At 41.9% G+C, this 27,554-nt stretch overlaps 1 protein-coding gene across 1 annotated transcript in view; it reads right to left on the reverse strand.

Annotated features, from left to right (window-relative positions):
• Window positions 1-2,035: 2,035 nt before the first annotated feature.
• Window positions 2,036-27,554, reverse strand: part of ntn1b (netrin 1b) — a 40,598-nt gene continuing 15,079 nt past the window's right edge. The window contains exons 3-7 of the mRNA XM_072369207.1: window positions 19,070-19,258; window positions 13,097-13,246; window positions 11,912-11,965; window positions 9,679-9,753; window positions 2,036-4,400 (exon numbers count right to left, since the gene is read on the reverse strand). Coding sequence (XP_072225308.1) covers window positions 4,081-4,400; window positions 9,679-9,753; window positions 11,912-11,965; window positions 13,097-13,246; window positions 19,070-19,258 — 788 coding nt within the window. The 3' untranslated portion in view covers window positions 2,036-4,080. The remainder of the gene's footprint in view (window positions 4,401-9,678; window positions 9,754-11,911; window positions 11,966-13,096; window positions 13,247-19,069; window positions 19,259-27,554) is intronic.

A 27,554-nucleotide genomic window follows, 5' to 3' on the forward strand; every position in this document is an offset into this window, starting at 1 on the left:
ACGTATGAGCATTGCAGACAGCCGCAGAGGCCTCATAACACTCACTGTAAGCTTTAAGAGAAAAACTAGAGGGCAAGGGACAATAAGGGAATGACAGTAAATCTAAATCTCCTGACAGCTTTTACAGGTTAAATCTGACAAAGAAATCAGGGCCTTTTCCATCCTGACATCACCGGCAGACATAGTGTATGTTGAGGGATTTTGAGCCAATTTCACACAGTCGCTTGCTGTTTCCATTTCCTGGCAGCTGTCAGTACCGCACACAATTGAAGGGCAGAGGGCCACCCTGCCACCACAGCAAGGACAACCTCAGCATGTCGGCGCTATATCAGAACCACCCTGCCTGGCTTTGTTTTCCAAGGAGGACAATGGCAGCAGTATGACCGAGAGACCCATCTGCGTGGAAAGTTCCAAGCTGCTGCTGCTGGTGGAAACCTGACCCCTACATTAAGTCCACTTAGAGGAACAGTGGATGCCAAAAGCTGCGATGGTATCATGTCTGTGCATGTGTTGTTCCAGCTTCGTCTTTGCTCACACAGAGAGGAAAATGAACACGCACCCAGATCTCTTTTCAACTCTCCCATCCCTCCAGAATCACAACATCCAGTCCCATAGCGGTGCTGTTCAGCACTTGGACCTCATATGCTGAGGTGACATCTTTCATGTCTTGCTGGCTTTTGGGACCTCTTCTTGAAGGAAGCCAGTGAGCTTGAATGGGCATATCCTCATCCCCAGCTTTCTCTCCTCCTTTCAGCAATAATTTGGTTTGTGATCCCGGTTTTATGTTAATGGATAACATAGCTTAAACTTTCAGCACTGACTGCATAATTGGTTGGTCCCTTTGGACTGTTTTGGACTGGGCATTGCAGGAGCAGTACATCAATACCCCATACGCAAGCCAGGACAGATGGATTTGTGTTTGTAACGGTTACAGAATTGTGTGTTTTTGTGTAAAACTCCCATTGGTATAAGTTAAGGGTTTCCACTGATTCCAAAACCTCCCAGCTACAACAACAACATCTGTGGTTTGGATTAGACATGTTGGTGATATCACCCTTTTAGTAATATGCTTACATTTTAGCAATCATACGTGCAGTCCTTATTGTCTGTGAAGTTTACAGAGGCGCAGGATCCAACACAAATGATGATCTACGCTGCAGGGCACGGTGGAAGTTCTTTGGCAGCAGCTAATGTTTTAATTCATTTGCTGCTAATGATTTACTATTGGCCTCAGATATTTTATGTCAAACTGACAGTTCCAGTTTAGAGAAGTCACATATTTCCTAAACAAGGCCACACACCCTCCACTTGAATAAATGTCAATATCCCAATAAAAGGAAAAGCCTATTACTCTTTTTCAGTACTTATTCCTGCAGTGGATAATTCTGAGCGGTCGTCAGTTGCACTCCTGCATGTTGTCTTTCAGTAAAGAAAACATGGCAACGCTTAAGTTTATAGCTGGGAATTATCTTTAGCATAAAATAAGTCCAAATACACTCTGCACTTCATTTTTAAGGTGCAAAAGCTGCAGATTTATTCATGTTTTAATTGTCCCGATGTCTGAGTGACTCTCCAGCAGGAGAAACATGTGCTTCCTCAGACGCTGCTCCTGATGCATGCCAAGATAAGATCTAGAAGATATGAAGAAAGATTTTATTGCCAGAGAGTAGTGAACTTAAAGTTCCTCTCTCTCTTTTTTTCCAAATCACTTGTGCATGAACTCACATGTAGATACCCAAGAAATATTGAGATACTTGCTGTGTCCTTCCACTCTAATTTATGGACTGATCAGGATTTCCTGTCCAACATGTCAGAGGTAATTTTTCTGCTGTTGGCTGTGTGTTGCGACCAAAATGTTATATTACAAAGCAGCTAAATTACAACAAGAATAGTATTAAACCACTTCATTTCATGATGACCGTAGGAATGTTTGCATCTGGTGTGTTGAAATAGCAAAAAGTAAATTTTATTTTCCATTGATGAAATAAGGACTTAAGCCGTGATTTCAGGTGGGAACATCCTCGTTTTTTGGGGGTTTTTTTGCATTTTGACACAGCTTTATTTTAGATTAATTGATTTTAACTTCTGTCAGGCTGTCCAGAAGCCAACCACTTGTCATGATTTCCCGTTACAGCCATCTGCGATCCAATGCAAGAGTAGAAAATAAAAGATCAACGGTAAACACCACAAAAGCCACAGTATTTCATGTGTCATTAAATATATTCATTTGTGATAAACATAATATATTAGTATTACAAGACATTACACAACCATTTGCAATGGACACTTCTAAACAACATTTACAAGCTGATGTATAAAGGAGCAGAAAATGTTTCGGATATATTTACGGAGAGCAAAAAGTCCGGTAGGGAGTACCTTTCTGCCAACACCTGCAAAACAAGTGGAAATATCTGGGTACAGTCGTGCTCACAGAGATTTCATAAGCACTTTGTAATCAAATACATACAGTATGATGCACAGAGTACTGAGGTGTACCCGTCTACTGAAGTGTTTAAGCACGTGTGTTTGTATTTCTGCTCTTTAAGCCTCTAGTATTAAAACTCTGGTTAAGATCACACCTAGATAGATCTGGTTAATGTTAAAAAAAAAAGTAATACTATACAACTTTATAACACAGACGATCAATCATGCCTTTTTGTCGAGTACCAAGTATCGATAATAAAATCCCGTCCTCAAAAAGTCCCTTTGAGGTGTTGAACATTTGACACGTCGTGCTGATTCCTCAGCACAATAAACATCTGTGATATTTCATCACTCCACAGGTTATTTCTCCCCACAACACTGAATACTGTATACAAATTTAAATGTGCATAATTCACAACCATTATTAGCCGTTCAGCTACATTAAATAGTGAGCATGCTGCGTGCGAGTGGTAGGAGGTTTGCTTCATAGGCAGGTGTTCTCCCTTTTTTTTTCAATGAAACAAAATGGTTCACGTCATCAGTTCCCTCCCTTGCAAAGATTTGGAATGTTTGACTACTATTTAGTCGTTTATTAGAGCATCAAGACAAAGTTCGGACTCCTCTGTCGTTGTGAGGAATTAGAAGAGGGTTGTTCACATCTGCCCATGCCCTCATCAGTGAGGCAAGTGGGTTTTGCACTCGCTACGCTAACTTTTTTTTTCTTTTTCTTTGTTTTTTTTTACATCTAATGGTAAAAGTTGGGATTTTTCTTTTCGGATGCCACTCTAAAAATGTGAACATATCTCATATGTTCTAAAATTTCGGCCTAGTAAAAAATAAGTGCGTGGTTGACAAGTCTACTCTACGTCTAGCTGATCATCATCTACAAAATAAAAGAATAATGCTTACATATGCACACATGGTTACTTTACATTGCAGAGGTCACAACCGCAGCATGTCGTCAATATTGATAAGAGCTAAGCAAAGACTTGCTTGTGATGAGATTATTCTATGGAATGGAAAAGAGGATTGCGATGGCGTTTTGTTCCCACAGGGCAATGAGGTAAAACTCGTATGGCAGAAAATGGCACAAACTACTGCTGAGAACGTGTTCACAATTTCTTATATTCAGCTTCCATCCTTACAAAGTTTGGCAGACTACAAAGAGAAATCATACATAAGACCCCCGTCGCCGTGGAACAACTGTGGACAGCTTTTCAACGAATCCTCTGAAGAGACAAGAGGCTGATGCAGACGATGCGTTGCAGCTCGGCGTGGAACTTTAATGTTCAGCGGCATCTTGGGTAAAATGGTCAGGATCAGACATTTCTGTAGAATTAGGTGCAAACTCTGCAATTACACGACAAAAAAAAAAAAATCACCTTGAAACACAAAGAAATACAACAACTGTAGAATGAGCTCCTTCACAAAAGTTCCTAAAAAGATACTAATCTCGTCGCTCCAGCTCAGAGCAGCAGCACTCAGTCATTCCTCATTTCTTCTACTCTTCACTTGTGTCCCTCTATTTTTTTTTTAATTCTTCCAGTTTATTTTTTCATCCATCCTTTCCTCTTCCTTGTTTTGATGCCGGCGGAGGCGTTATTTTGCCGTCACCTCTCCCTCAATTTCTCTCTCATTCTCCTCTCCCGGCTACTTTTAGCACTTTCCCCTCTTGTCGCGCTGTTGAAACTTCCTCAGCCGACGACCCCACAGGTCCTTCCATGGGATGAGCAGGCTTCCCTTGTCGGCGACTACGCCGCTCTGTCCGGGGGAGTCGTCATCTGTGCCCAGGAGCAGGTACTTCCTCCCAGGCTTGATCTTAGGGCACTTGCAGGCTACGTCCTTGGCGCGCACCCACAGCAGCTGGTCCCCACGGCGGATGCGGTGCTCGCCTTGTTTGTAGACAGAAATGATGTTGACGGTGAACTTCCACCACTCGCCTGCCTTCTCTCCCTTTAGGACGTGCACCTGGACAGCTAGTGAAAAACAAAAGCAGAGGTTAGACTTCTGTCACAAACAAGATTTTAATGTTATAAACCACTGAGTGAATAAAGAGTTAACAAATTAATAAAGAGTTCAAATGTCCAACTTATGCCAACCCCAAATGATATGTACAAATGCATATCAGATATCGAAAACCTGATAAATTAAGATACTATTTACTGTAATTCAAAAGGATTTCAAATGAAGTGACCAAATGATTTGTGAAGTTAGAAATGTCTACCAACGACAGACTTTTCCACAATAATATGTATAGAATAGAACATCTTTCCAAAAATGACCCAGAGATGCGCTGCATGTCACCACCTCCTCCCCTCATCTCTGACCTCTGACTTTTCTTTGACAAAAGCATACTTCCCATTACAGCAACGGTTTCCATAGCTCTGCCTGTGCAAACACAATGTTTCCCGACTGAGAACATCTGATAGCACACGTTTTCATGAAGGTGGCCGGGCTGGGCTGAAGGTGGAGGAGCAGGACATTGGGTTCTTCTTTTGTTGTTTGTTCTCTAGAAATAAATGGCCGAAAGTAGCGTTTCGTGGAAAAATGCCACATCTGCTACTCGTATAACTAATTCTCCCCAACTGGTCTGTACGGTGTGAAGCTGGAGGCTGAGTCACGCTGAACCTGGTAACTATTGGAACACCACTTGTGGCAGATATTTTCATACCAGGAAATTAGTAAAGCTCCTTTTAGCAGCAGCTCCCCTGCGCAGAGTTTCTGTCCAACAAAACAGCTATTACTATGTCACTGTGATTGCAACAAGAGGCAAACAGCTCAACGGCAATGCTTGAAGTGAAGTGCATTATCCTGCAGGTTCGGCCAGGAATGTGCTATTACTCTTTAAGCATGAGGGTTCATTTAAAACGGTGGGAATCATTTAATCAGGAGAAAACTGGATTAGATGTAATCATCCTAAATACATATGATGTACAACCATTCAGTGCTTGATAGAGGATATTTTATTGTACATATAAGGGTTTTGAATTAGAGGTTAATGAAATGTTTGTGTAATAAGAAATAAGAGTAAGAATTGATTTATACCAACGTAAGTTAGCCTTTTCTTTGCCTTTGTAACATGATCGCTCTTGGTGTTCATCAGTCGTCTCCTGTCACTGCCAAGAATGAAGAGAACTGGAGGAGTGGGGTGTTTAAGTATGTGTGTCAATGCATGGTGTGAGCAAATTGCACACAGTTTCAGAAGAAAGAAGGTTTGTTGGGCTGAGTAGAGCGAGCTCTCACAGCCCTGCCATTCACTGCTGCCCTCTCCTTCATCCAGACACATAAAGGGTGTGTGAGGAGAGGGGGTTGGAAGGAGGGGCCACTATTTGTCTTCGCAGCCACAGAAAAAGCTCCTGGAGAATCGGGATGTGTTTCCGACCTCATGAGCTGTCCGGGTTCTGCTCCCAGAGCCCCATCCAACTTCACAGCGTGAGAATCCAGCGGAGATAGGGCTCTCCTGCCCAAGCTGCTGTGATGAACTCAGTGGAGGAGACTGGGTGACACCATCCAGGCTCAGTCCCTCTGTCAGTGTCTGCCTCTTTCTTTCCCTCTCAAGTATGTTTTCAGTCTATGCTGCACACAAATCCACATGCACACACACTTTTTGCCACTTGGTTTGAGCTAAATAGACACTGGATAGAAAATGGGAGCATAGGGTCAAGCAATCTATTACAAAATAGTTCAGTGTTTGGTCAGACAGACTGTGAGAGGAAGTGTGAGATGATCCTGCACTTGAACAATGGCTGCAAACCGAGTCTCCCTCGCAGCCAAACTTCCCACTGGGTTGATCTTCTCTGGGTGTGCTGCGACTTGACACTGAATGCCACCAACAGGCGAAGGCTAATGAAATTAGAGCCTGCTTAATTACCACGCAGAGGCCCCTGTCCCTTCTGGTTATCAGCTCAGTGAATGATCAGGGACCTGTTACCCTTGGGTGAGCGCAGAGAGGTGGCCAGGAAGACCGGGAGGCCCTGCCTTTGAGCACTATCCCGGAGCGTCTGTAAACACGCGACCCTTTTGATTCATTGTGCTCCTTGTGGCAGGCAGAGGGAGGGTACGTGTGTGCAGAGGAGGGTGTCAGGCGAGAATATAATCCCTTTGTGTCACCCGTCTCCGTAGCTACGGCAGTGATGAAAAACAAAAATTGAATAAACAAAACATATTTCTTTTTCTCCAGGGTGGCAATCCGTCACCGTCTGCTTAATTTACCACCTGTTTGTGCCCTGAGGAATGCTCGGTGCTGGCAGAGCGCACAACTATGTTTAAACAGAGGGCCCCTTCCCGTGACCCCCAGGGGCCTGCATCACCACTCGCACATGGGGGGGGGGGTGGCCCCCAGAGAACAGAGAAGAGACACTGAAGTTCCGAAAAAAAAAAAAGCAAGGCGACAGGCCTGAGAAATGAATTAGACCGCAGCAAAAGGAATGCATGCTAAGCATTGAAGTCTGCCATACTGCCTCAGCACAGAATCATCTGCTTCCAGAGGTTTTAGAGGAACTTCAGAGAAATCCAACAGCAAACACACGCTTTGCTTGAATCAGCCTGACTGATTTATAGTTCTGCCGCTGGTCCCAGCTCTGATGATTAAGATTTAAGTCAATGGAAAAATGAATAATGGCTGCATATGGCTTCATGACCAACTGCTACAAATGTCCTGAATTACTGTCGACAGAAATGCAAAGAGGACTGAAATAAATTTGGCCAGTTTTCAGCTGGATAATATTTATAGTATTAAAAGCTTCTTCACTGTCACACTAATTAAGTTTATCTGATGATGATTATGAGTGGAAGACAACTTCGTCAGCTCTGAAAGAGATCAAAATGAGCAGAGCTGGAAGGATCCCAGCTGACACAAAACCTTCATTCCATTTAGTTCATGCACACGATTACATTAACAGTCCACTGAAATCTGAATCCCTGATATGGTGGTTAACAACCAGGAGCTATTCCAAAAGCTACTTATGATTTCACTTTGAATTTTACCGTTTAGACATGTATTTCTAAGCCATTCAAACAGAGAGAAATGTGTTTTATCTTCTTTTTCACTGATATAACTTGAGGGCTAAGGTTAAATTAAGTACATCTTGTCTGAATATTTTTCTCTCTCTCTCTCTCTTTGTGATCTACAGATGTTACTGATAACAGAATACACTGATGATTAATGTCGCTTAAAATCTAAAGAGCAGAGTGGATCGTTTGGGCAGTCAGGGAGAGAAATAAAAAAAAAACATTATTTTGTCTGTGTTTTATCCCCCTATGATTGTGTTTTTGTTTGACAGATAAAGGACCTACATCATTAATCATGAATAACCCTGAAAGTTTTGCCAAATGCTTCAGGCTGACTGGCCTGGGTAAAGCATTCTCGTACACAGTCGTGTGATCTTTTTGTCATCTGCAGGCTCTATGGGCTCTAAAAGGAAGCAGATCTACCATAATTTTAACACAGTTCACGCATCCATACTCTTATTCTTTTATGACTTGTTGGACAATAGATGCTTCAGGGTGGGAAAAGGGGGACAGAGTGAGGTTGTGCAGAGACTTTCATGCGTCATATTTTTTTTTCATCATCATTAATTCATGTCCAGTGGTTAAGCAATAGATCATAAGCTTTTCACAGTCCTCAAACACATGTAGAAACAGTATAACTCTTCCAGCTGAACTTGTGTCACAATTCGGCACCTTGTGATGCCAACATGGATGGGCTACTACCCTCACATCTGCACGCTACATTTTTAGCTGGAGCCAGCTGCCTGTTGGCTTACCTTAGCCTAAAAGCCTTTGATACTAGAGTTGGCGGGCCAACTAACTGTCTCTCTTGTTTCCAGTGTAACAAGAGAGACCGCTAGTTTGGTGCTCTCCAGCTGTAATAAAATCCACCTACAGCATCCAGTCTGACAATCCCTAAATTATCGCATTTTGGCCTGGAGCTTTTGTTGCAAAGACATGGACCAAGGCCTGAACCGCACAGTGTCGCTTTCATACTTTGTTTTAAAGAATTCCGCAAACAAGATTAGTTCATGAGCTTCAGTACTGCTGGAAAGCAGGATATTGCTGCTATATTAATGAACAGCACCAAGCTAGCTGCTTCCCACCGTTGTCACGCTTGCGTTAAGCAAATTTCACTAGTCGTGTGTTTCGGCTAAATACTATGTTTGTTTATCTGGGAACTCTTTGGCAATTCCAAGGAGTATGGACTCACAACAGAAAATATTTCTGAACTCTTGATGCAGCCAACTGATAAGCGGATAACAGATGTCCAAACCTAGACTTTCTGCTCTGTTTGCTTGTCATTGTTTCAATTTGGATAAATTACAAATGGAATGAAAGTAAACTAAATCCTCATGAGATGATAGCTTTGATAATCTATTCCGACACAATTTGTCAATGCTACTCAGACTACAAGTGCAAACCAGAAAGTTTCCAAATGCTACATAAGTTTACAAGTTGTGCATATTCACACTATCTGTTCAAAGTTATTCCGCATCTCTTATCCAGAGATGAGAATATAACAAAAAAAATATAACATGAGCGTAAGAAAATCCGAGCACTTCATTTAAAACTGGCTTGGGATTGCTTTTTTGAAGAGAACTTTAGATGCAATTTAATCATCTTTATTTGCTTTTTTCTGAACCTTATAACCACTCTTAATTTGAACCGACTGCCCATTATTTCAAACATCTGGGAAGGAGCTGGACTGACTCTCCTGCTATGTCTCTCATCATAAAACCGCACAAACAATATTGATTACACATTAAATCAAGATATTTAATCAATTCTTAAATGTTTGCATAACGCTCTTTAAATGAGTCGTCAGCATACGCTGACAGGGGGTCGAATAGGGAGATATGTCTACAAAAACACCTGTGTAATGTGAATCGGAGCACAAAACGACCAGTTGCATGTGACAGATTGCTGGCTGACAATTGTTCATCTTGAAAAGCTAAATTTTCGCTGTCGACACTTGAAAATGATCCACTTGAGAGCATTTTTGCAAACTCCCCTATTTTCACGGGGAGGAAATGTTAGCTTAGTGTTCATGGAAACCCACATCAGACTAAAGGGTGATTTTAAATTAATCTGCATTAGTGGACGTGGCCCTGGGGCTGTTTAAGCAAGTCTTCACAAAAACAAGAAGACCAGCTTCAGGGTGTGGATTGGCCCTAGTTGGGATCTGATTAATTGAGACATTTGACCGTATGACTGCTGGCTAACATCTCGCAGCACACATTCCTGTGTGTTGGACTCACTCACCGTAGTCTTTTTTACAATACTTCTTCATGGTGATCTTCATTTTCCCTTTGGAAGCTTTACAGTGGGATTCACAGTCTGGGGAGAAGAAGAGATATGGAGAGAAAGTCAACGTTAGTGAGGCTCAGCCTGTGATTTACAATATTAACCGCTTTCCTTGACACCAAAAAATGTGTTGCGGCATCATTAGGCAGGACTCCAGTTGGACGGACTTTACATGTGGTCCCCTGTGGAACACTGTGTCTGGCTTCAGGGTCTTAAAGATGCCTTCAAAGTGCCACTGTGAAACAGATTAAAGCTTACACAGATCCTCCTGTGTCTGTCAGCACACTCCTACTATACGCCTCCCATGTTTTCCATTCCAGCCTGCTCCCTCGTCAGTGTCCTGGCATGCATTGTGTGAGCTCTGAGAGCTACTGAGGTCACCCCTTCATAAAAGAAGGCCATCGCGGGTGGAGGGGGGAGGAATTAGCCTGAGACCTACCAAAAATTAGCACCCTCTAAGCCACACGGAGCAAGAAAGTGGACGCCCAAACGCCAGCCAAGGCTGCATGTTCTGTGGCCAGAGTTGTACTTAATGTGTTAGCAGATTCCCTTTTGCACCGCCGTACGTGCACCTGAGTTTGTGTGCCAACTTTATTGATGGCTTTTGTGCTGCGCTGTCACTGCGCCAGGTACCTTTTGTAATTAAGAAGCTGGTGGTGGGACCCGGGGCCGAACTGAAAATTGAAATCATTTGTTCCCTCCACTTTCCACTGACTGACACAAATTGGAAGCAGACCATCTCCAAGTGCACCCCTTCCCCACCTCCCTCCCCCACTCTGCCTCTCCCAGAGCAATAAGCCTTGTGCTTTTTTTTTTTTTTTCTGAGGTGGGGGGGTGGGAAAGCTGGGCTGGGCAGTATGAAGAGAAAGGAGGGGGCAGTTGAGAGAGAGAGGGGACCTTTCAGCTTGCCTGAATATGGACAAACTTCATTATTTCTTCCAACCCTCTGTCCAGTCTTCCCCTTTCTTCCCCATTATGCTCCGTGTGAATGAGGTTGCCTAGGTAATGATGGAGACAGAAAAAAACGCCCTCTACTCCCCCTCAGAAAAAAAAAGGAGGGGGGAAAAAGTGGTTTGGGACGTGAGATGAGGATCGAATTCACGTATGTAGAGAAAGCATTTCTGGTGGAATGCCTGGCTGCTTTCTGTGGTGGCGGGAGAAATAAGAAAAGAGGAAATCCCAAAGTAAATGAATTTGACGAGTCCATATCGAGCACGCCTGATTTCCATGTAAATGAAGTGATGAGGGCGGGGGGGCTTTTTATCTCCCGCTGGCCCATGGGGGGCCTTCATCATACTTCCCTTTGATAGCTGACGTTGCCCATTAGCCCCTTAGTGCGATCGCTCCTGTGGCCTGTTACACCCCCGGCTCTCATTATGGTCAAATCTCCTGCTGTGAGGACAAACGCCTCCTTTGTGTGCCACGTTCATTCTGCGGAGTCCCTGGGTACCACACTGCTCCTAATTTGGAGGGTGGTGTCTGTTTGGAGTTTCTGACAGGAATCCAAACTCCACACAGCCTCCACAGTCACCATAGCAGGAAGTGGGACTCCCAACAAAGCCCAGTGAAGTCATTGGCGCCACTATCGTCAGACTCTGATCGATGACCAGAGGTGACTCAACCTTTTTAAGCAAACCTGGATCATAGTAACAGCTAATTAAAAAAAAAAAGACAATGAAGCAGACTTATAGACTGTTACTGTAGATTACACATGCAGTTAAATACTGTTCATCCAATCAACTAATGTCAACAGTAGGACATGGAGATTCTTGTCAGAGCACATAAACAATAGGGTCCAGCAGGTCCTCTCTGCTGGCACAGCCGGCCTTGATTGAAATACAAACTGGTGCAAATGAAGCATGTAATCAGATTAGGGCTGAAACTCTTGGGAGGCTGCTGAGCAGGCTGGGAACACAGGCGACGAGGCCACAGGGAGCACTGGCAAAATATCTGGAGTTTACATCAGCGGCAGTCCGATCACACTGACATGTGTTTAGTTGAGGAATGTGGAAAAACATGCCTGTGCTTGAAATACACTTATTATTATATGCATGGAGGAGCAGTTAGTTTAGTTGCACAATAATTTAAAAAAATCCCACCCACAAAGATAAGATCACATAACAAAAATAAATAGAAAGGAAGGGGGATTTCAAGATGTGCACAGCATTGTTTTAAGATCCTGGTTACTCACCTGATGGCTCCTCATAGGTGCTATAAGTCGAAGTGGGGGACGCAACTGGGATCTCTGTGTAAAAGAAGTGAATAGATAGACATTTTCACTGTCGTCACTGCATGGAATAAACAAACAAAAGATTTTTAAAAAACGGCATGAAGCTGATTTTAGTGTGCTGAAAATGACATATCATGCCTGTAAGTTTCTCAGTAACGTGCTGCTCTCTACTGATTGTGGCACACTTATGGTACAGAGAGCCAGTGCTGCTGGTTTGTTACATTCAGAGCTGGCATAGATAGATAGATATCACGAAACCTTAATATCACAGCAATAAAACCAAAAAGGCATCATCTCATAAAGTATACGAGCAAACAAACACTTTCAGAACCAATGTTCTCCAACTTTTACAACTTTTCACCTTCCCAGCAAAATGACAGAAATCCCATTCAGGCTGTGTCAGAGACTTAAATTGTAGGGAATTCTGGCCAAACACGTCACTCACATTCCTAATTCACACACCTTGTCCAGTTTCCACAAAAGACTTTATCAGTAGTGTCAACCCCAGTGACATAGTGGACAATTGTTACCGTGTACATGTCCTCCCAGATATCAGTACTATCTTATCTATTCATGCCAGCCAGCCACTTGATGCCCCTTGCTAAAGAAGCCACGAGTGACCTATCTCTGCTTCTGTGAGGCGTTGGCGTTTATTACCGAGGGTCTGGAATCTGCAGGCAGTAGATACGGCCAATAAACATATCAGCCATCGTTCCCTTGGACTCGCTCTGGGGATTTATTGTGAGATGGGCCGTTAACGGCGTTGAATGCAAACAAGGCCATGTTAGTTGAGCCGTAATGGTCTGTTTATCCAAACTCAGGTTTGAATAGCCAAATATCTATTCAAAATAATAGAACTGGGATATAATAATAAGCCAAAATGAGTGCGACCCATGGGGTCACACATAACAGACGTGCACTGTCCATGAGATACTTATGCAGCTACTGTTTCATCTTTGTTATCAAATCTTGGACTGTAGCATTAGTAGGGAGTAAACTAGTTAAAAGTCTGCTTGGTAATAAAAATGAGAGATGAAATCAATTTATTGCAATGGGACCGCCTGGATTAGTGGCTGCAGTTTTGAAGACGAGGCAAAAAGACAAGTTGTGAAACCTCCAATGTGTGCAAACTTTGGTAGTCCTTACTGATGCAGGGAGCGATGGGAGAGCGGCTCTGCTGGTAGCCCTTGGCACAGCGGTTGCAGGTGATCCCTGTTACTCCATCCTTGCAGGGGCATTGGCCCGTTGTTTGGTTACACGTCTTCCCTGCTGCACCGACTGGATGGCAGTCACACGCTACAGAGGGAGAGGAGAAAGAAATGACTTGTGACTTAAAAAATAGAAAGATGAATGGCTTACAAAACCGGGACAAAACAAATATCAGGTTACGAATGACTATAGTCATTCCTCTGCTGACTGCACATATTCCATACAATATAAAAGTCATTTTAGCACTAAAACCTGGTAAGAAATCTTTCACATTAGAGCAGGCTGGGCTTCTCTTTCCAGACCATCACAGATGGGGAACTGGGCCTTCCACCAGCATAAAACCTCAATCAAATTACACTGCTTTCCTCCACCCATTATGACTATAAGATTCTTCATTAGGCCTGCTTTGGAACGCACACAGAACAGTAAATAACATGATAAATTACAGTGTTGTACTTTCAACACAGAATGTATCTGAGCGTGTGTTATGCATGTGTGCGTATGAGTGTGTGCGTGTGAGTGTGTGAGTGTGTGAGCAGCTTCTCCAGACTTTGGTGTCCTCCGCTTCGTCGCGATTAGACAGGCCGTCTGCTACTCAGGCTGGGTTTCCAATGTAAAGCGTTTTGGCAAAGAGCTCCTCTCAAATAGAGCCTGAATAATGTTTCCCATTAATGGGACGAATGGAACGCACTTCAAAGTCTGTTTAAGCTCTTAGTTGGGAGGATCGCACGTTAAATGTGAGAAATTTGTTTTGAATGTGTGTGTGTGGGTGTGTGTATGAGTGTGCATGCTCTGCCAAACTTTTACCATAAAGCTTGTGTTTGAAGTGGAAGCCCAGCCTCCCTATTAGTCCTGCATGTGTTCTAAGTACCAGCAGAGTCATTCGAAATGTGCTTGAAGTGGTCCAGTAGATGTTGGAGGCTTTTTTTTAGTTGGAATCCATGAAGTTTTACGAACACGATTTATGATGCTTATTGAATCTTCCTGCAAGAATGTCAAACTTCTCTATGTTTAACTTGAATCACAGGCATTTCTGATAACATCTTATAGGGATCTAGTTCATTTCTGTTGAAAATATATGTTCCTGACAGAAAGTTGAAGGACGGCTGTCACAGACTTCAAACACGGCTAAATAGTTTTATTTCCAAAGCAAAGCCTTGAATTATTTCAATTATTTTGACCACTTTGGTTGTCTTTTTGGCACCTTTACATGTATGCACGAGTCAATAAAATGCGATTCTGGTGCAGTAAACTGTTCATGTAGTCTTAAGGTCTGAATACTTGAGCCATTGTAGAAGTGCCTTAAAGCAAGAAAATTAAAACTATTCTCTGGAATCATTACCTCAGTATCTCTTTCCTAATTAATTTATGGTCTTGTCACAAGTTGGAAGTCTTATTCAATACCACTGGATGTTCACTTTGTAAAACATGGTTTCATTTCAAAAGAAGCAATAAAGCAGGGTATGCTTTGGGGTCGGAACGTTCAACTAATGTCAGCCTTTAGTTCTCCTAAGGTTACATTGACAAGAATCATGAATTACTGTTTAGGAAATGTTTGCGCAAGGTTTCATAGAACCACAATGTGGGGGAACTAAAAGCTTCAACTTTTTTCTTTGAGTTTCATTATAGCCCTTGTTCGAAATATGATAAGGTTGACCAGTTTAAGTATTGGATGAACCCAGATAGGTCAATTAACCTTAAGAGAACCTAACTGTAATGTTTTCTGCAACCCGACTGCAATTAGATTTAAAGGGAACCTGAAGAAAACCAAATGAGAATGATCTGCAAAGGTTTCCCAAAGGTTCACATGTTATAGTCGTCGGGAGGACATTCAAAGAACATGAACAGAACCAAAACATATAACTGGAAGTGAACCACAAGACAACCAAAAGATACTTTTGGGGAATATACTCACAATTCTTCCAACAACATTCCTGGAACACTGTAAGGACCAACATTAGTGAGTTGGGTAAATCGGGATTGACTAATTGATTAATTATTGAAGAGACATTAAAGCTGCGTTTCTCTGCTCATTCTAAGCTCTTTCTGTTCAAAGCAGCACTGTTACACCTTCTTTGAGCCACACCATTCTGTTTTTAGGGTACAGAGGCGGAATGGGGGCCGAAACTGAGCTGGCAGCGGAGGTCATGACAGACCCAAATCGAAATGTGTATGTTTTTCCTTACGAATTTTAATGATGGGTAGTCCACCTTAACAAAAGGTGCTACAGACTGGAAACATGAATTAATTTCAAGCTGCAGTGGGGGATGCAGAGCTAAATGGCTGTTGAGGGGTTTGGGGACTGCAGTGCAGTGAACCATGTACCAGCTTCTTCTCTGTGGACTCACCAAGGCCTTAGACTGCTAAAAGTTTGTGGGGTTAGAGGAAAAAAAAAAAACACGCAGCCCTTCTGAGGTGGGAGGCATGCACTGTGGTTCTCCAAGAGCCATGTTTACACTGCACTTGATGAGGGGTGAAGTTGTTAATCTGGGAAATAAAGCATGAGGCATTCCACATTGCCACTAGAGATGTATGCGCTGAATGGAGCAGAATACCTTTTTTTTCTTTCTTTTTTTTTTTCTCAAAAACCTCCAACTATCAAGCTAAATTGTTGAGAGGACATTTGTTGAGATGTGGGGTGTTGAGAGGGACGTGGGGCTGAGGAATGGGGAATGAAAGCAGACTTCCTCCTGGCCGTGTTGGCGCTGCACTGTATTTCCTGTCCAACAACAGCAGAGTGGGATGGTTGGCTGATTTGAACAATAAATACAGTGGTTTTTAACTGATGTCACTTCACCCCATTTTTGTCACTTGAGTAGAAAGGCAGCAATCAGGCTGTTTGGATTTGATCCCAGAGCAATGAGCTGGGTATGTGGAGGGAAGTGTTCAGGTTACTGAGTTTGGAAAGACTTTTTCAGAGATGTATGGATGGCGCTACACCATTAGGCAAAGTGAGAACTTCTGTTAAACTAACCTGCCTTTAGCTCCAAGCCCCTGAACGGAACTCTCGAATAAAGCCTATGAAAACGTTTAGGCTGGCAGGGTGAAGTAATGCTGCAACGAATAATTTGTTATCTTTTAAGCTACGTGCAGATGGTCAATCAGGTCTGTGTTCAGCACAACACAGCCACGTGTAGCAAACTGATCTGAGCGCTCTGTTTGACAGTGATTGTCTATGATATGACTTGCCTCCGTGAAGGCATCTGCAGGCTCTCTTTCCATTGCCTTTGCTTTCATTTCATGCGAGTTGAAGAAGTAAGAATTAAAAGGGAAGGAATGTTGTGGTGGACAGCAGGAAATATCGTGTTGCTGTTCCTGTGTTTAAAAGCCAGCGGTGTACCAATGATAGGAACACCAGAGGATACGCATCCCGAGACCCAGCCAATCACAGCCTCGCGGTGGATGTGGTGAAAGATCGAACTATGTGCATCTGTCTAAAATAACTGATTTGTCAGTTCCACAACGATAAAATGGCAGTGTTTTTATTCTTTCTTATCTTAACTAATCTCTTTATTTCATTTTCCTATGTTAGAGAGCTATTATAGTATACAACACCAATTAAAAAAAGGTGGTAAGTTGTGAAAAATGTCAATGTCAACAGAATGCAATGGTTTACTAATCTCATAAACTAACATTTTATCCATAATAGAACATGTCAAAATGTTAAAAGGGTGACATTTGACTTTTTCCTTAAAAAATTAAAGCTAACCTCGAAGTTGATGGCAGCAACATGCCACGGCATAGCTGGGACAAGACCATGTTTACCACTGTGTAACAACCCGTCTTATTCTAACAACAGTCTGTAAACATCTGAGACATGATGCACCAAATGTTTTTCATGTGGTGAAAGGTCTGGACTGCAGGCAGGACAGTCCAGCACGCTGACTCTTCTACTACAAAGCCATGTTGTTGTATTAGATGCACCGTGTGGTTTAGTATTCTCTTGCTGAAATATGCAAGACTTTCCCTGAAAAATACATCAACTGAATGTGAGTATATGTCGCTCTAAAACCCTTATGTATCTTTCAGCACTGATAGTGCTTTTCCTGATGTATAGCATCAGAGATGCAGGCTTTTGAACTGTGTGCTGATAGCAAACCAGATGGTCCCTCTGCTCTTTAGTGTGGAGGGCTAAACTCCATGATTTCCAAAAATAATTTCAAATTTTGATTAATCTGACAACAGAACAATTTTCCACCTTTCCTCGGTCAATTTAAAATATGTTTTGGCTAGGAGAAGACGGCAGTGTTTCTGGATGGTGTTCACCTGCATTTGTGGATGGCACGATGAACTGTGTTCATAGCCAATGATATCTGGAAGTGTTCCTGAGCCCATGCTGTGATTTCAATGACAGAATCAATGCTTGTTTTTATTCAAGTGCTGCTTGAGGGTCAGCAGACAATCCTCCACTGTTCCTTTTCAGTCGTGTCCCTTACACACAAAGATGTCTTCAGATTCTCCGAATATTTTGATGATGTTATGTACTGTGGGTGATGGAATATTGAAAGTCTTTCTTAAAATTCATCTTGAGAAAAACGATTGTTAAATTCCTCTAATATTTGTACTTGCAGTTTTTAGCAGGTTGCTGAATCCATCTTTAGTCCTGAGAGACTCTGCCTATCAGAGGTGCTCTGTTTATACCTTGTCATGTTACTCACATGTTGTCATTTAACCTAATTAGTGACACGTCCTTCCAGCTGTTCCTTTTCAGTGTGACTTTTCCAACTTTTTGTTGCTTCTGTCTCAACTTTTTCAGGACATGCTGTTGCCATCAAATTCAAGATGGACGGATTTATCTCATGAAACAGCAGGATGTCGCTCTTTCAACATTTCAACATGGGCTCTGTTGTGAATAAAATCTTGGTTATGTTTATGCATTTGGCAGATGCTTTTATCCAAAGCGACTTCCAGGCAGGGTAAGGGGGTCTTGCCTAAGGACACCTACAGGAGGTAGTACCTTTCATGCAGGGGATTTGAACCCAGGTCTCCCTCATGAAAGGTGGCAGTCATAAAACTACACTATCCCAGTCTCTGGTTAAAAGCTTTGCAAATCATTCACTCTGTGTTTATTTCCATTCTACACAGCATTCTAACCTGTTTAGGATTGCGGCTGTTCATGTAGACAACGCCAGACATATAGACATGTGCGAACATTTTGTGCATCAGTGGGATATTTTACTGGTGAGAGTACAGCCTGAGTGACAGCAGTTTGTTTGCTCAGGGCCTGGGAGTCTGTCTTTACTCCCCAGAGGTGCTGCGACACAGAAGGAGCTCAGCTTTTGTTTCCTCACATATTAATCCTTGGCAGCTCGGTTTCAAACCTGACGTACGCGCTCACACCTGTGGGTATGTTTAGCTTTTTCTGCCCGTACACATGTGCATGCGTGTTGTAAGTATGCATCGGAGAGAAGGGCGATTAGTGAGCTGTTTCCACTGCTCTGCTCAGTGGATCAGCTCACACTTCTGCCACGTTTGTTATGTTTGTCTTGTAAGCTATTCACAGGGGACCTCAAATAGCTTGGGAGTTGCACGGGTCAGTTCACTGACTCCAAGGCACCTTTATCTAAACTTTTCTTTAGGAATTCTTTTATGACCTTAAAGCATGTATGTATAAGACACTACCACCAAAGCTGCTTTGAGAAGTTTTCAACACTTTATTACAGCCTTGAAAATCATTTTTGGTTGCAAGTGGTGATGTCTGTAGATTAGTTTTAACTGCACCTCACAGGTTGTTTGTCATCTATGAAGCTCAGTGCAATATGCGGGTATTTCCAACTTCTGCATGTTTCTACATGCTAAAAATGTAATTACATTTGCTATCTGCTTTAAACACTACGACAGGAAATGCCACTCGTTATAATATTGTCACAGTTTTATTTCATCCTGGAGTAGCGACTGCGCTCACGTTACCTTTGCAAGCTCTGCGATGGGAAATGGACTTGGTCATGTCCCTGTAGTAACCCTCTTTGCAGTAGTGGCAGTGGCGCCCTGCTGTGTTGTGGCGACAGTTGAGACAGACCCCACCACTCCTCCGGCCTGACAGCTTGTACAGCTCCATGTTGAAACGGCAGCGACGGGCATGTAAGTTGCAGTGGCAGGCTGGGGGAAAGAGAAAGAGCTGTTCAGCACTCAAACAAGAAGCCCTGCTATGACATTTTCAGCTCAGCATCATAGCTTCAGCTACCTGTTACCAATTTACTGTTGTGGTGTGTTGTAATGACATAATCCATTCACTGTAATTAAAAGACATCGCAAAGTCTCGGGCTCCTGGTATGAGTTCAAGAAACAAGTTACGCTGTAATCTTGATATCAAGAAAAGAAGTAGGAATTTAAGTAAGATTTAATGCTACTGCAATAAAATCACTGCACTTCCTAAAGTTAGAAAATAATATTACAGCTGTAAAAAAGTGAGATGTCATTTTAAAAGAAAGGCAAAACACTCTCTCCAAGCTTTGTATTCAGTCAAATCAACGCAAAACTGGCTTTCATGTCTTCCTTCACTGTTTTTTCTCTAAAAAACGGAGCTACTAAACCAGATCTGTTCAGATGGTCTAAACCTACGCCATATATAAGGTAGCATATACACAACACTGTGAGTAACCGAGGACACTTGGAGTGTCCAGAGATCAAACCGCCGGTTGTTATCTCACAATTAACTGTGAAAAATGTCCCCAGCTCAGCTGTCAAAATAAGATGTACAAACGAACAGGCAGTAAATAATGGATGTACTACTGAGTTAATTTGACTTTATTTCTCTTTTATAATGTGATTTATTTATTCATTTTTTGTAGGTAACAATTTGGCTGATGGCATGCAACATGCAACCACAGTAAAGTAACTTGTTCGCTGTGGTGAGAAGTAGGAATGTCGGCTTGACGAGTCTCTGGGTCTGAATCTAGATCGTTAACTAGACAATGTTGCTGTAACACATAATGCCCTGACAACAGAAACAAGTTCTTCCAGCTAAACAGTCTTAAAAGACACCACGTGGCCTCGTTGGCTCTGACAGTGATTTAGTTTGATGTGCGTGCAAAATAACAACCTTTTTTAGATGTTCAAACTGATAAAAAAACACAAAAAAACAAACTATTTTAAATTCTTTTATTCTTTTATATTATTTTAACTATTTTAAAAACCTTGCACAATGTGCTTATGCATGATATCATTCACAAAAAGATCAATAAGGCTCAGGTGTTTTGCTCAGCAGTATTGAAACAGATGGCAGTGGCCAGCTTTGGTCTGGCACATGAATAATGAAGCCTGGAAAAGACACGTTCAGGTTCAGGCTCTCTTTCAGGCTCGGCCACCTGCTTGTGAATTTAACCTCTGAACCCTGCTGGTGTCAAGCAGGAAACCTTTCTTCCGCTCACCCAAACACATCTGAGAGACTCGAATTGTTGTGGGGAAGTGTCTGTTCTGTTTTGATTTGTGAAAACTGAAGATTGTACTGCGTTTCTCAGGCGGGATGAAATAAAAAAAGAGACGGTTTACTCTTTTTATTTAGCAATCTTAAATAAATTACCTCTAAATGTAGCTTCTGTTAGCTGCTGTTAGCACAGCCGACAACGCTTTCAAAGCATTTGTGACACATGGAATGCAAGCTGCAAAATACACAGTGTGCATCTCAGTGTGCATAATGACATTTTACAAAATCTCTCCTAGGTAATGAACTTTTTCCTTTTATTGGCTGGATTATGCACATACCATTCATACAAGCAGCCCTCACAGCTCCTCACATTTAAGTAATCTCTCCATCAATGCGCCCGTCTTAATGTTATTACAGAGAGATGCAGGCGATAAGAATGTCACATATGCTCCGTTTTCATCAGTGCTCACAATCACGTACGTACTGACTCACACCTGCCATGGGAGACCAGGGCTGGCAGGTGGTTGGGATTCAGAAACACTCCTTCTGAATGGGGGGCCCAGACTCATACACACACATACACACACACACAGTACAACTCAGAGGTGTTTGGCAGCTGTCACGGGCTTATCTCTCACACTTCCCTCCCCAAAGCTGATCCGGCACACACTACACTGAGCTTTGAAGAACCCTCTCTCATACACACACGCTCCCTCCCCCCTTTCCCTCTCAGTCTTTGCTGCTTTCCTATCCCAGATGTTATCTCCACTTAAGGGAAGTGAGAGGAAAAATGCAACAGGGCTTTTTTTGTGAATAGGTAATGGAATGCTCTTAGTTTTCTGTGGTCAATAAAGCTGATGCTGGTAACTGTGCTTTCATCTTTTTTGAATATTCTGACACAAACGTGTTCACTGTAACAATGCATCGGTCCCCTCAATGTACACAATAACCCCTTAAAAGCAACCAAATATGGAAAAAGCAGGCTGCAACTCCTAACTTAAGTCCTTTTCTTGTGTTTGATGCCAACAGAGACAAATTCCCTGGCAAACATTTCTATCTGCAAACTATCTCGCAGTGATAGAAATGAACTGTTTTTTTTTTCTGTGTGAGTGAGAGTGCCATTAATTAATAAACGCTATCTCCCCAGCTGTCCCCAGGTCTCTCAAATGAGCGCTGTGCTATCTCATCCACACATCCCCACTCTGCTCACAGTCACTACAGCCTTGGAGTTCCAAAAGCTAGAGTACAAGATAAGCTGCGTGCGGAAGGAGCGAAAATCTGTTGCGTGTTTGTTAGAAAAAAGGAGAAACAATGAAAACTCAGGTCACGGCTAAATCTCAAATATACCTTCTACCACACATTGATGCCTGCGCTCATTTGGATGGCCCATAAAATTTGTCATTAGAGAAGAAGATTTGGCTCTTTTTCCACTACAAAGTAAATATATAAGGTATTTTATTAGGTGTAACACATGATATATATAATGTGGGAAGGATTGCCACATTCAGCTCTGACTTTATAAGTTTATAAAGGAATATGACTGTGGGGCAGCTGCATGCTATGATAGGGCATCTGAAAAGGGAAGGTGTCTTTCCTGGGTCTGCTTTCATTTGGTTTCAAGGGCCTACTTAGAGCTATGCTATTTCAATCTATTTATGTTCAAGTGCCATCTATCAGGCTTTGTATAGAAAGCGCTCTTGGTGGGTGTGTATAGTGGATGAAAATCACGCATCCCACAGCTTGATGGAGGCGTCTACACTTCAGGGACAATCAAACATCTGTACACGATGATCTTTGAAGATATTTGGTTATAGATGATTAGAAGAGCCTCTCAGCCGCAGGAAGTTACCAGCCCTGTCATTGGGTGTCAGTTGTTTATCCGCACAACATTTATGGGTGTCTGTGGGAGATTTGAGGCTAGGCTTGTGTGATCTAGATTGAAAAGAATGCGGCGCTTCCTCAGAGACGCAGAAGGACAGAATTCCAGCTCAATTGTTGTTTATCCAGGGCCAATTACTCTCTCGGTGTGTTTAAATCCCGTGCAGTCACTCATATCAGGAGGATGATGATATGTGCCAAATCAAACTGGGGTCATGTCTCATCACAGCCTCTGAGCTGAGGAGGATTTGGGCACACAGAGACTCACAAGCAGAGCCTATACTTTGTGTGAATGTGTGTCAGTTGCACTTGATTCCTGTGTTTCAGTGCACAGTAGACAGAGCTTATACAATACCTGCATAACACTTGAGCTGTATAATGTGGGTGATGCTGTTTCACAAGAGTTCATTAATACCCATGAAGAGCCTTTGTGCTTTATATTTTTCTGTATTATTTAAAAAAAAAAGAGGTGAACACTTAACACTGCAGCCTGTACAATGCAGTAGCACTTAGAATATCTTACGGCTCAGTCGATATACACTCAGGAAAGTTCGCTTTTTAAAAATTCACATACTTATTTCACATACTGATTTTCCACTGCACAACGTGAGATTTTTTCCCCCCACATTGTCACTGTTTTGTCCTCTGTGTATATTAAAAATGACAGCCCTTACCACTGCTGGTAATCATATGGCAAAGCATAAAAGCCCTTCTAGCTGCTTGTCCAGCATTATTTATGATTATTCGATAGATCACAGAGTTGGTCCCAAAAATCCATGAATGTTTCCAAAGGACTTTATCATGATGTTGAAAGCATGCGTTTAACTACTCAATGAGAGAGTTACACCCATCTTTTAAAGGCTTTCTTTAATATCTTGTTCCCCGGCAGCAATAAAGAATTATTGTGAAATATTAAATTTAAAACTTTGTTTTATGTGTTACATTGTTATTTTCCAAAGAGGATATGTTGTACATAAATCCTAATCATCAGATGATAATTTCACAGTTATCAGCACCACTAAGCACTCCAGCTTAATTTTCCCTCACATATTTCCACATATGTATGTACATACCCTTTGTACAATGAACAAAACACACTAATCTCAGCTGTAATCTGAAGTTTTATGTAATGGAAACCAGTTATGGAGGTCTTAAGGATAAGGTCATGGTCAAATATTTTAGTTGAAACTAAGGTGCGATCTTGCCGTTGACACAAATAGATTATGTTTCACAGTCCTGAAGCAGTTACTCCTTTGTATTATAAAGACATCACTTACAGTCACTGATTGAATCAAGTTGTGCAGAAAAGACAGTGGAAATACATTATTGTACTGGTTTGTAATAAATAAATGATTCCTGCTGGGAAGGTTTGCGAATAAATCATTGTAATACATTCAGTTTGAAAGCTGTCATGACTTTAAAACAGTGCACTTAGATGAATCTTTATTGAAGCCAGATCTTTAACAAACAGCCGTTTCTGTCATACAGCATTCGCGGACTTGCTTTGATAAAGCCTGTTGGACTCAGTAAAGCAGAAACATTAAAAGGAAGTGCCACGATCCATCACCCTAAGCTGCCCGAGGGTCCGCTTCCACCATTTATTGTTTGCCACAATAAATATTTCGATCACACATCACTGCAGCAGCTGTGATTTTTCACGAGGGCATGGACAGCAACAAAGGAGTTTGGTAACAAGCACCCCCAGATGATGACTCGTTTTACAAGTTTCCGGACTGCTTTTGATGATTTCGGAAAAAAAAATGTAAACAGTCAGAGAAGCAACTGTAGCTGAACAGGGAGATTTCTATCTCTGATTAAAAAAGACGGTTCGTGCGATGACCTCTGCACCTGCAACTCTGGTGTCACATAAACAAGTAAAGTATGAAAACAGTGTGCCAACTGGAACTGATTTCAGAGATTGTTTTCTTCGATCAAGTTAAAAAGGGGCAGCATGAAAGAGACAAACAACTGTAGTAGAGCATGATGACTTATTCTACGTAATGTGGTTTTAATGAGGCGCATGACAGAGATAAAAAAAAAGAAGAGAAGCAGAACTTTCTTCTGTGTTGATACAAGAGCATTTTGACATTAGGGCCACCTCATTCATGTTCAGATTTCTGTGGTTTTCCCAAGATTTTTAAGGTATTACATAAAACAAAAAAAATTCACAACTCATTCTCAAGACAGTAAACAAAATCTGATGCTTTGTTTTCCATTGCACAACTTGGAAAACAACATTCGACTGTACAACTGACGAAGTCGTCTTCTTTCACACTTCTGACAATTTAGTTTTCATTTAGTAGTATGCTCTTTTTCCCAACCTATACTCCCTGCTGCTTGACGACAGTAAAGGCTGAATCATGACATAGGACTATAATTTTCTAATCACTCAGTTTCACTACTTCCTACATAACAATACTTCTGACAGTATTTTTGACTATGACTATTTTCAACTTGCTTTTTCACAATAAAGGCACGGAAGTAAGTTGTCAGCATAGCCTTGAAAGTAAAGTATTAAAAACATACAAATAGATTTTTTTTTTCATGCACGGACCATCTTCACTCATATCTTCATCTCTGTTTGTAAAGTGAGAACTGGCAGTATAAAAATGTCTTTATTGAAATGAATTAAACTCGAAAATCAAACAATAATGATTGTTTTTGTAGTTTTTGTAACACCGGCTCATACACTACGCTGTGAGCTAATAAGTGTTGAACAACAGTCACTTTTACTGAAACTACTGATTAAAATGCAGTTAAAAATAGAGAGAATGTTAGAGGATCAAAATCAGACTGCTGGAGCTTTTAAAATAAGGAAATAGTTCTAGGTAGAAGCCTGGTTAATGTGTTAGCATTAAGAGCTAACCAGGTTCAGTTACGCCCAGCTACATTTTACAGTTGTGTTCCACAGAGGGAATAGATTTCTGCAAAGCAGTATTCCCTATAAGCATGTACCAAGTGTACCAATCACAGTGGTTACATTCTCTTTACAACATGTAGGTCAGATACAATGAAAGTTTAGCATAATGTGGATGATGGTGGAGCTGTGTACCTACAGCACAAGACCTTTGACCAAGAGACCCTGAAACTGTAATTCCATTTCCTGTGTGTTGTTACTTTGAATTTCACTTTAAATTTGTGTTTGGCTTTGTCACCATGACATCGTTTCAGGTTCAGGGATAAATGGTTTTTGTCCAGTCCGAGATGAATAGAACAAATTTTTTGCTGTCCTCTTATTGAATGAACCAACAACATTTTCACAGAGGTGCTTCAATCATCAACACCTTGAGGGGCGGGTAACTAAAATCAGTGGAGGACAAGCTTGTAACTTTCCGTGGTGCATATTTTCACAGATTGTCTCAGCCACATGATGTGGCGTTAAGAGGCTGCGCTCATTTCAAGAATTTCTGCTAGACCCGACCAACAATAACAATAATCCCCAGCTGGCTAACTGCATCTGTGGCACTTGGAATTGAAGCAACATTCTGGATCCTTTTTAGTGCTGGCCCACACACACACTGCACCAATCAAGTGAAGTTCACAAGTTCGCTACACTTACACCTATGTTGGGAACATGTTAACCAGACATGTACATATCAAAACAAACACCAGAGGTAAGAAGTGTTTCTTGATTTCTTAGCAAAACAACATTTTAATTTCACTTGGACACATGTACCTAACTAAGTGTTCTCCCAAGCTATCACATTCATTTTGCCCTCGGGCTCCATCACGTTGTCAATCCAGGTGGCCAGTCCGCTCAGGTTGATCGGGTATCGGTGCCGCTAGCGGTGTTCGGCCACTGATGGGCCAAATGTGAAAACCACAAGTGTGGTTGCCAGGTCTGGATTAGTATGGGGAGTTTGGACTCGGGCTGAGAATCTGTTGGAGTTATTAACACTCAGGCTAGTGTTAGTGTCAGGTCATTCATACTCAAACTACAAACATTTGCATTGTTTGGCTGGAATCAACTGACTTTTAAACTCTCATGCTCTAAAATATTAGAAACCTCCTGGTGACTTCATATGATTGATTTTCCTACGATAGCAAACCAGATCTGTTCAGAATCATCTTCTCTCACCTCTGCAGAACCAATATAAAACACAGAGGCTTACAGAGCCACATAGCTGCGTCTGCCTGGTTGTCAGATGACAGACGCTATCAGTCTAATGCTGTAATCACGGCTAATTTGGCAGTCACACCTCAGTTCCCTGAAGTGAGTTCAGTCTAATCCGCCACCATAACAGCACACCAGAGAACATAATGACCCATCACTCAGCTCACCTTTCACCTCCAAGGAGCTGTCAGACCACACAGGGGTGCACTTTGTGCCCCCCGAGGCCAGATAAGAGATGAAAAGCTAAAAGATGAGCTATTGAACTGAGTCATCCTCGTGATGAAAGACTTACTTACTAAAGCAATCTCACTCTTCAACTTCACCCAGGCCTGAGCATGTTCTCAAAATGTGCTAAATTATGAGCCACCAGAAGCCACTAGAAACATTAAAGGCACAATAAGACATGGAGAACTTGAGGCTTTCTGCAGCATTACACAAATCAGCCAAATCCTGTCGGTCATCAAGGTAAATATGCATCGGGTTATGGTTTGAGAGATGCCCAATCAAGGAGTCAAAGAGAGTGTTGCTAATTTGTGCAAAATTTTCCTCTCAAACCTTTCAAATCTCTGTGAACACAGCAAGGCTGTAGCAGCTTCAGCAGGGATTATATATTGAGGAAATATGATGATGTGACGATGATAGCAGTCCACTGGAGTGATAAAAAAATTGTTATTGCCCTGTGATTCATGAGGCTGTCATAGTAGTTAGGAACACCTCTTTAAACGAATAGCCTGTGTTTTAATGTCATGCTGGGTCTCATTGAAAACAGTCCTATCGGCTCCAAAGAAAACTTACATAGCTCTGGCTGATCTCTGACCAGGGATATCCCTGTGGGTGTTGGTAATAATCATGATTTTGTTTGGAAATGTCATTCACATTAAGAAACTGCAGAAAATTTGGCATCTTATTATTTCCTGAGCTTCTGAGAGGTCTAATACAGATACCATCGTACCACGAACCGCTCCACGCTTAAAACGGAGCACTTTCTCGTTGATTAATAGTTGCAAAATGTGTACACGTGCATGCATTCCACCTGA

This window comes from Leuresthes tenuis, unplaced genomic scaffold (assembly GCF_036924035.1).
Source record: "Leuresthes tenuis unplaced genomic scaffold, fLeuTen1.0.hap1 SCAF_17, whole genome shotgun sequence".
Taxonomy (NCBI): Eukaryota; Metazoa; Chordata; class Actinopteri; order Atheriniformes; family Atherinopsidae; genus Leuresthes; species Leuresthes tenuis.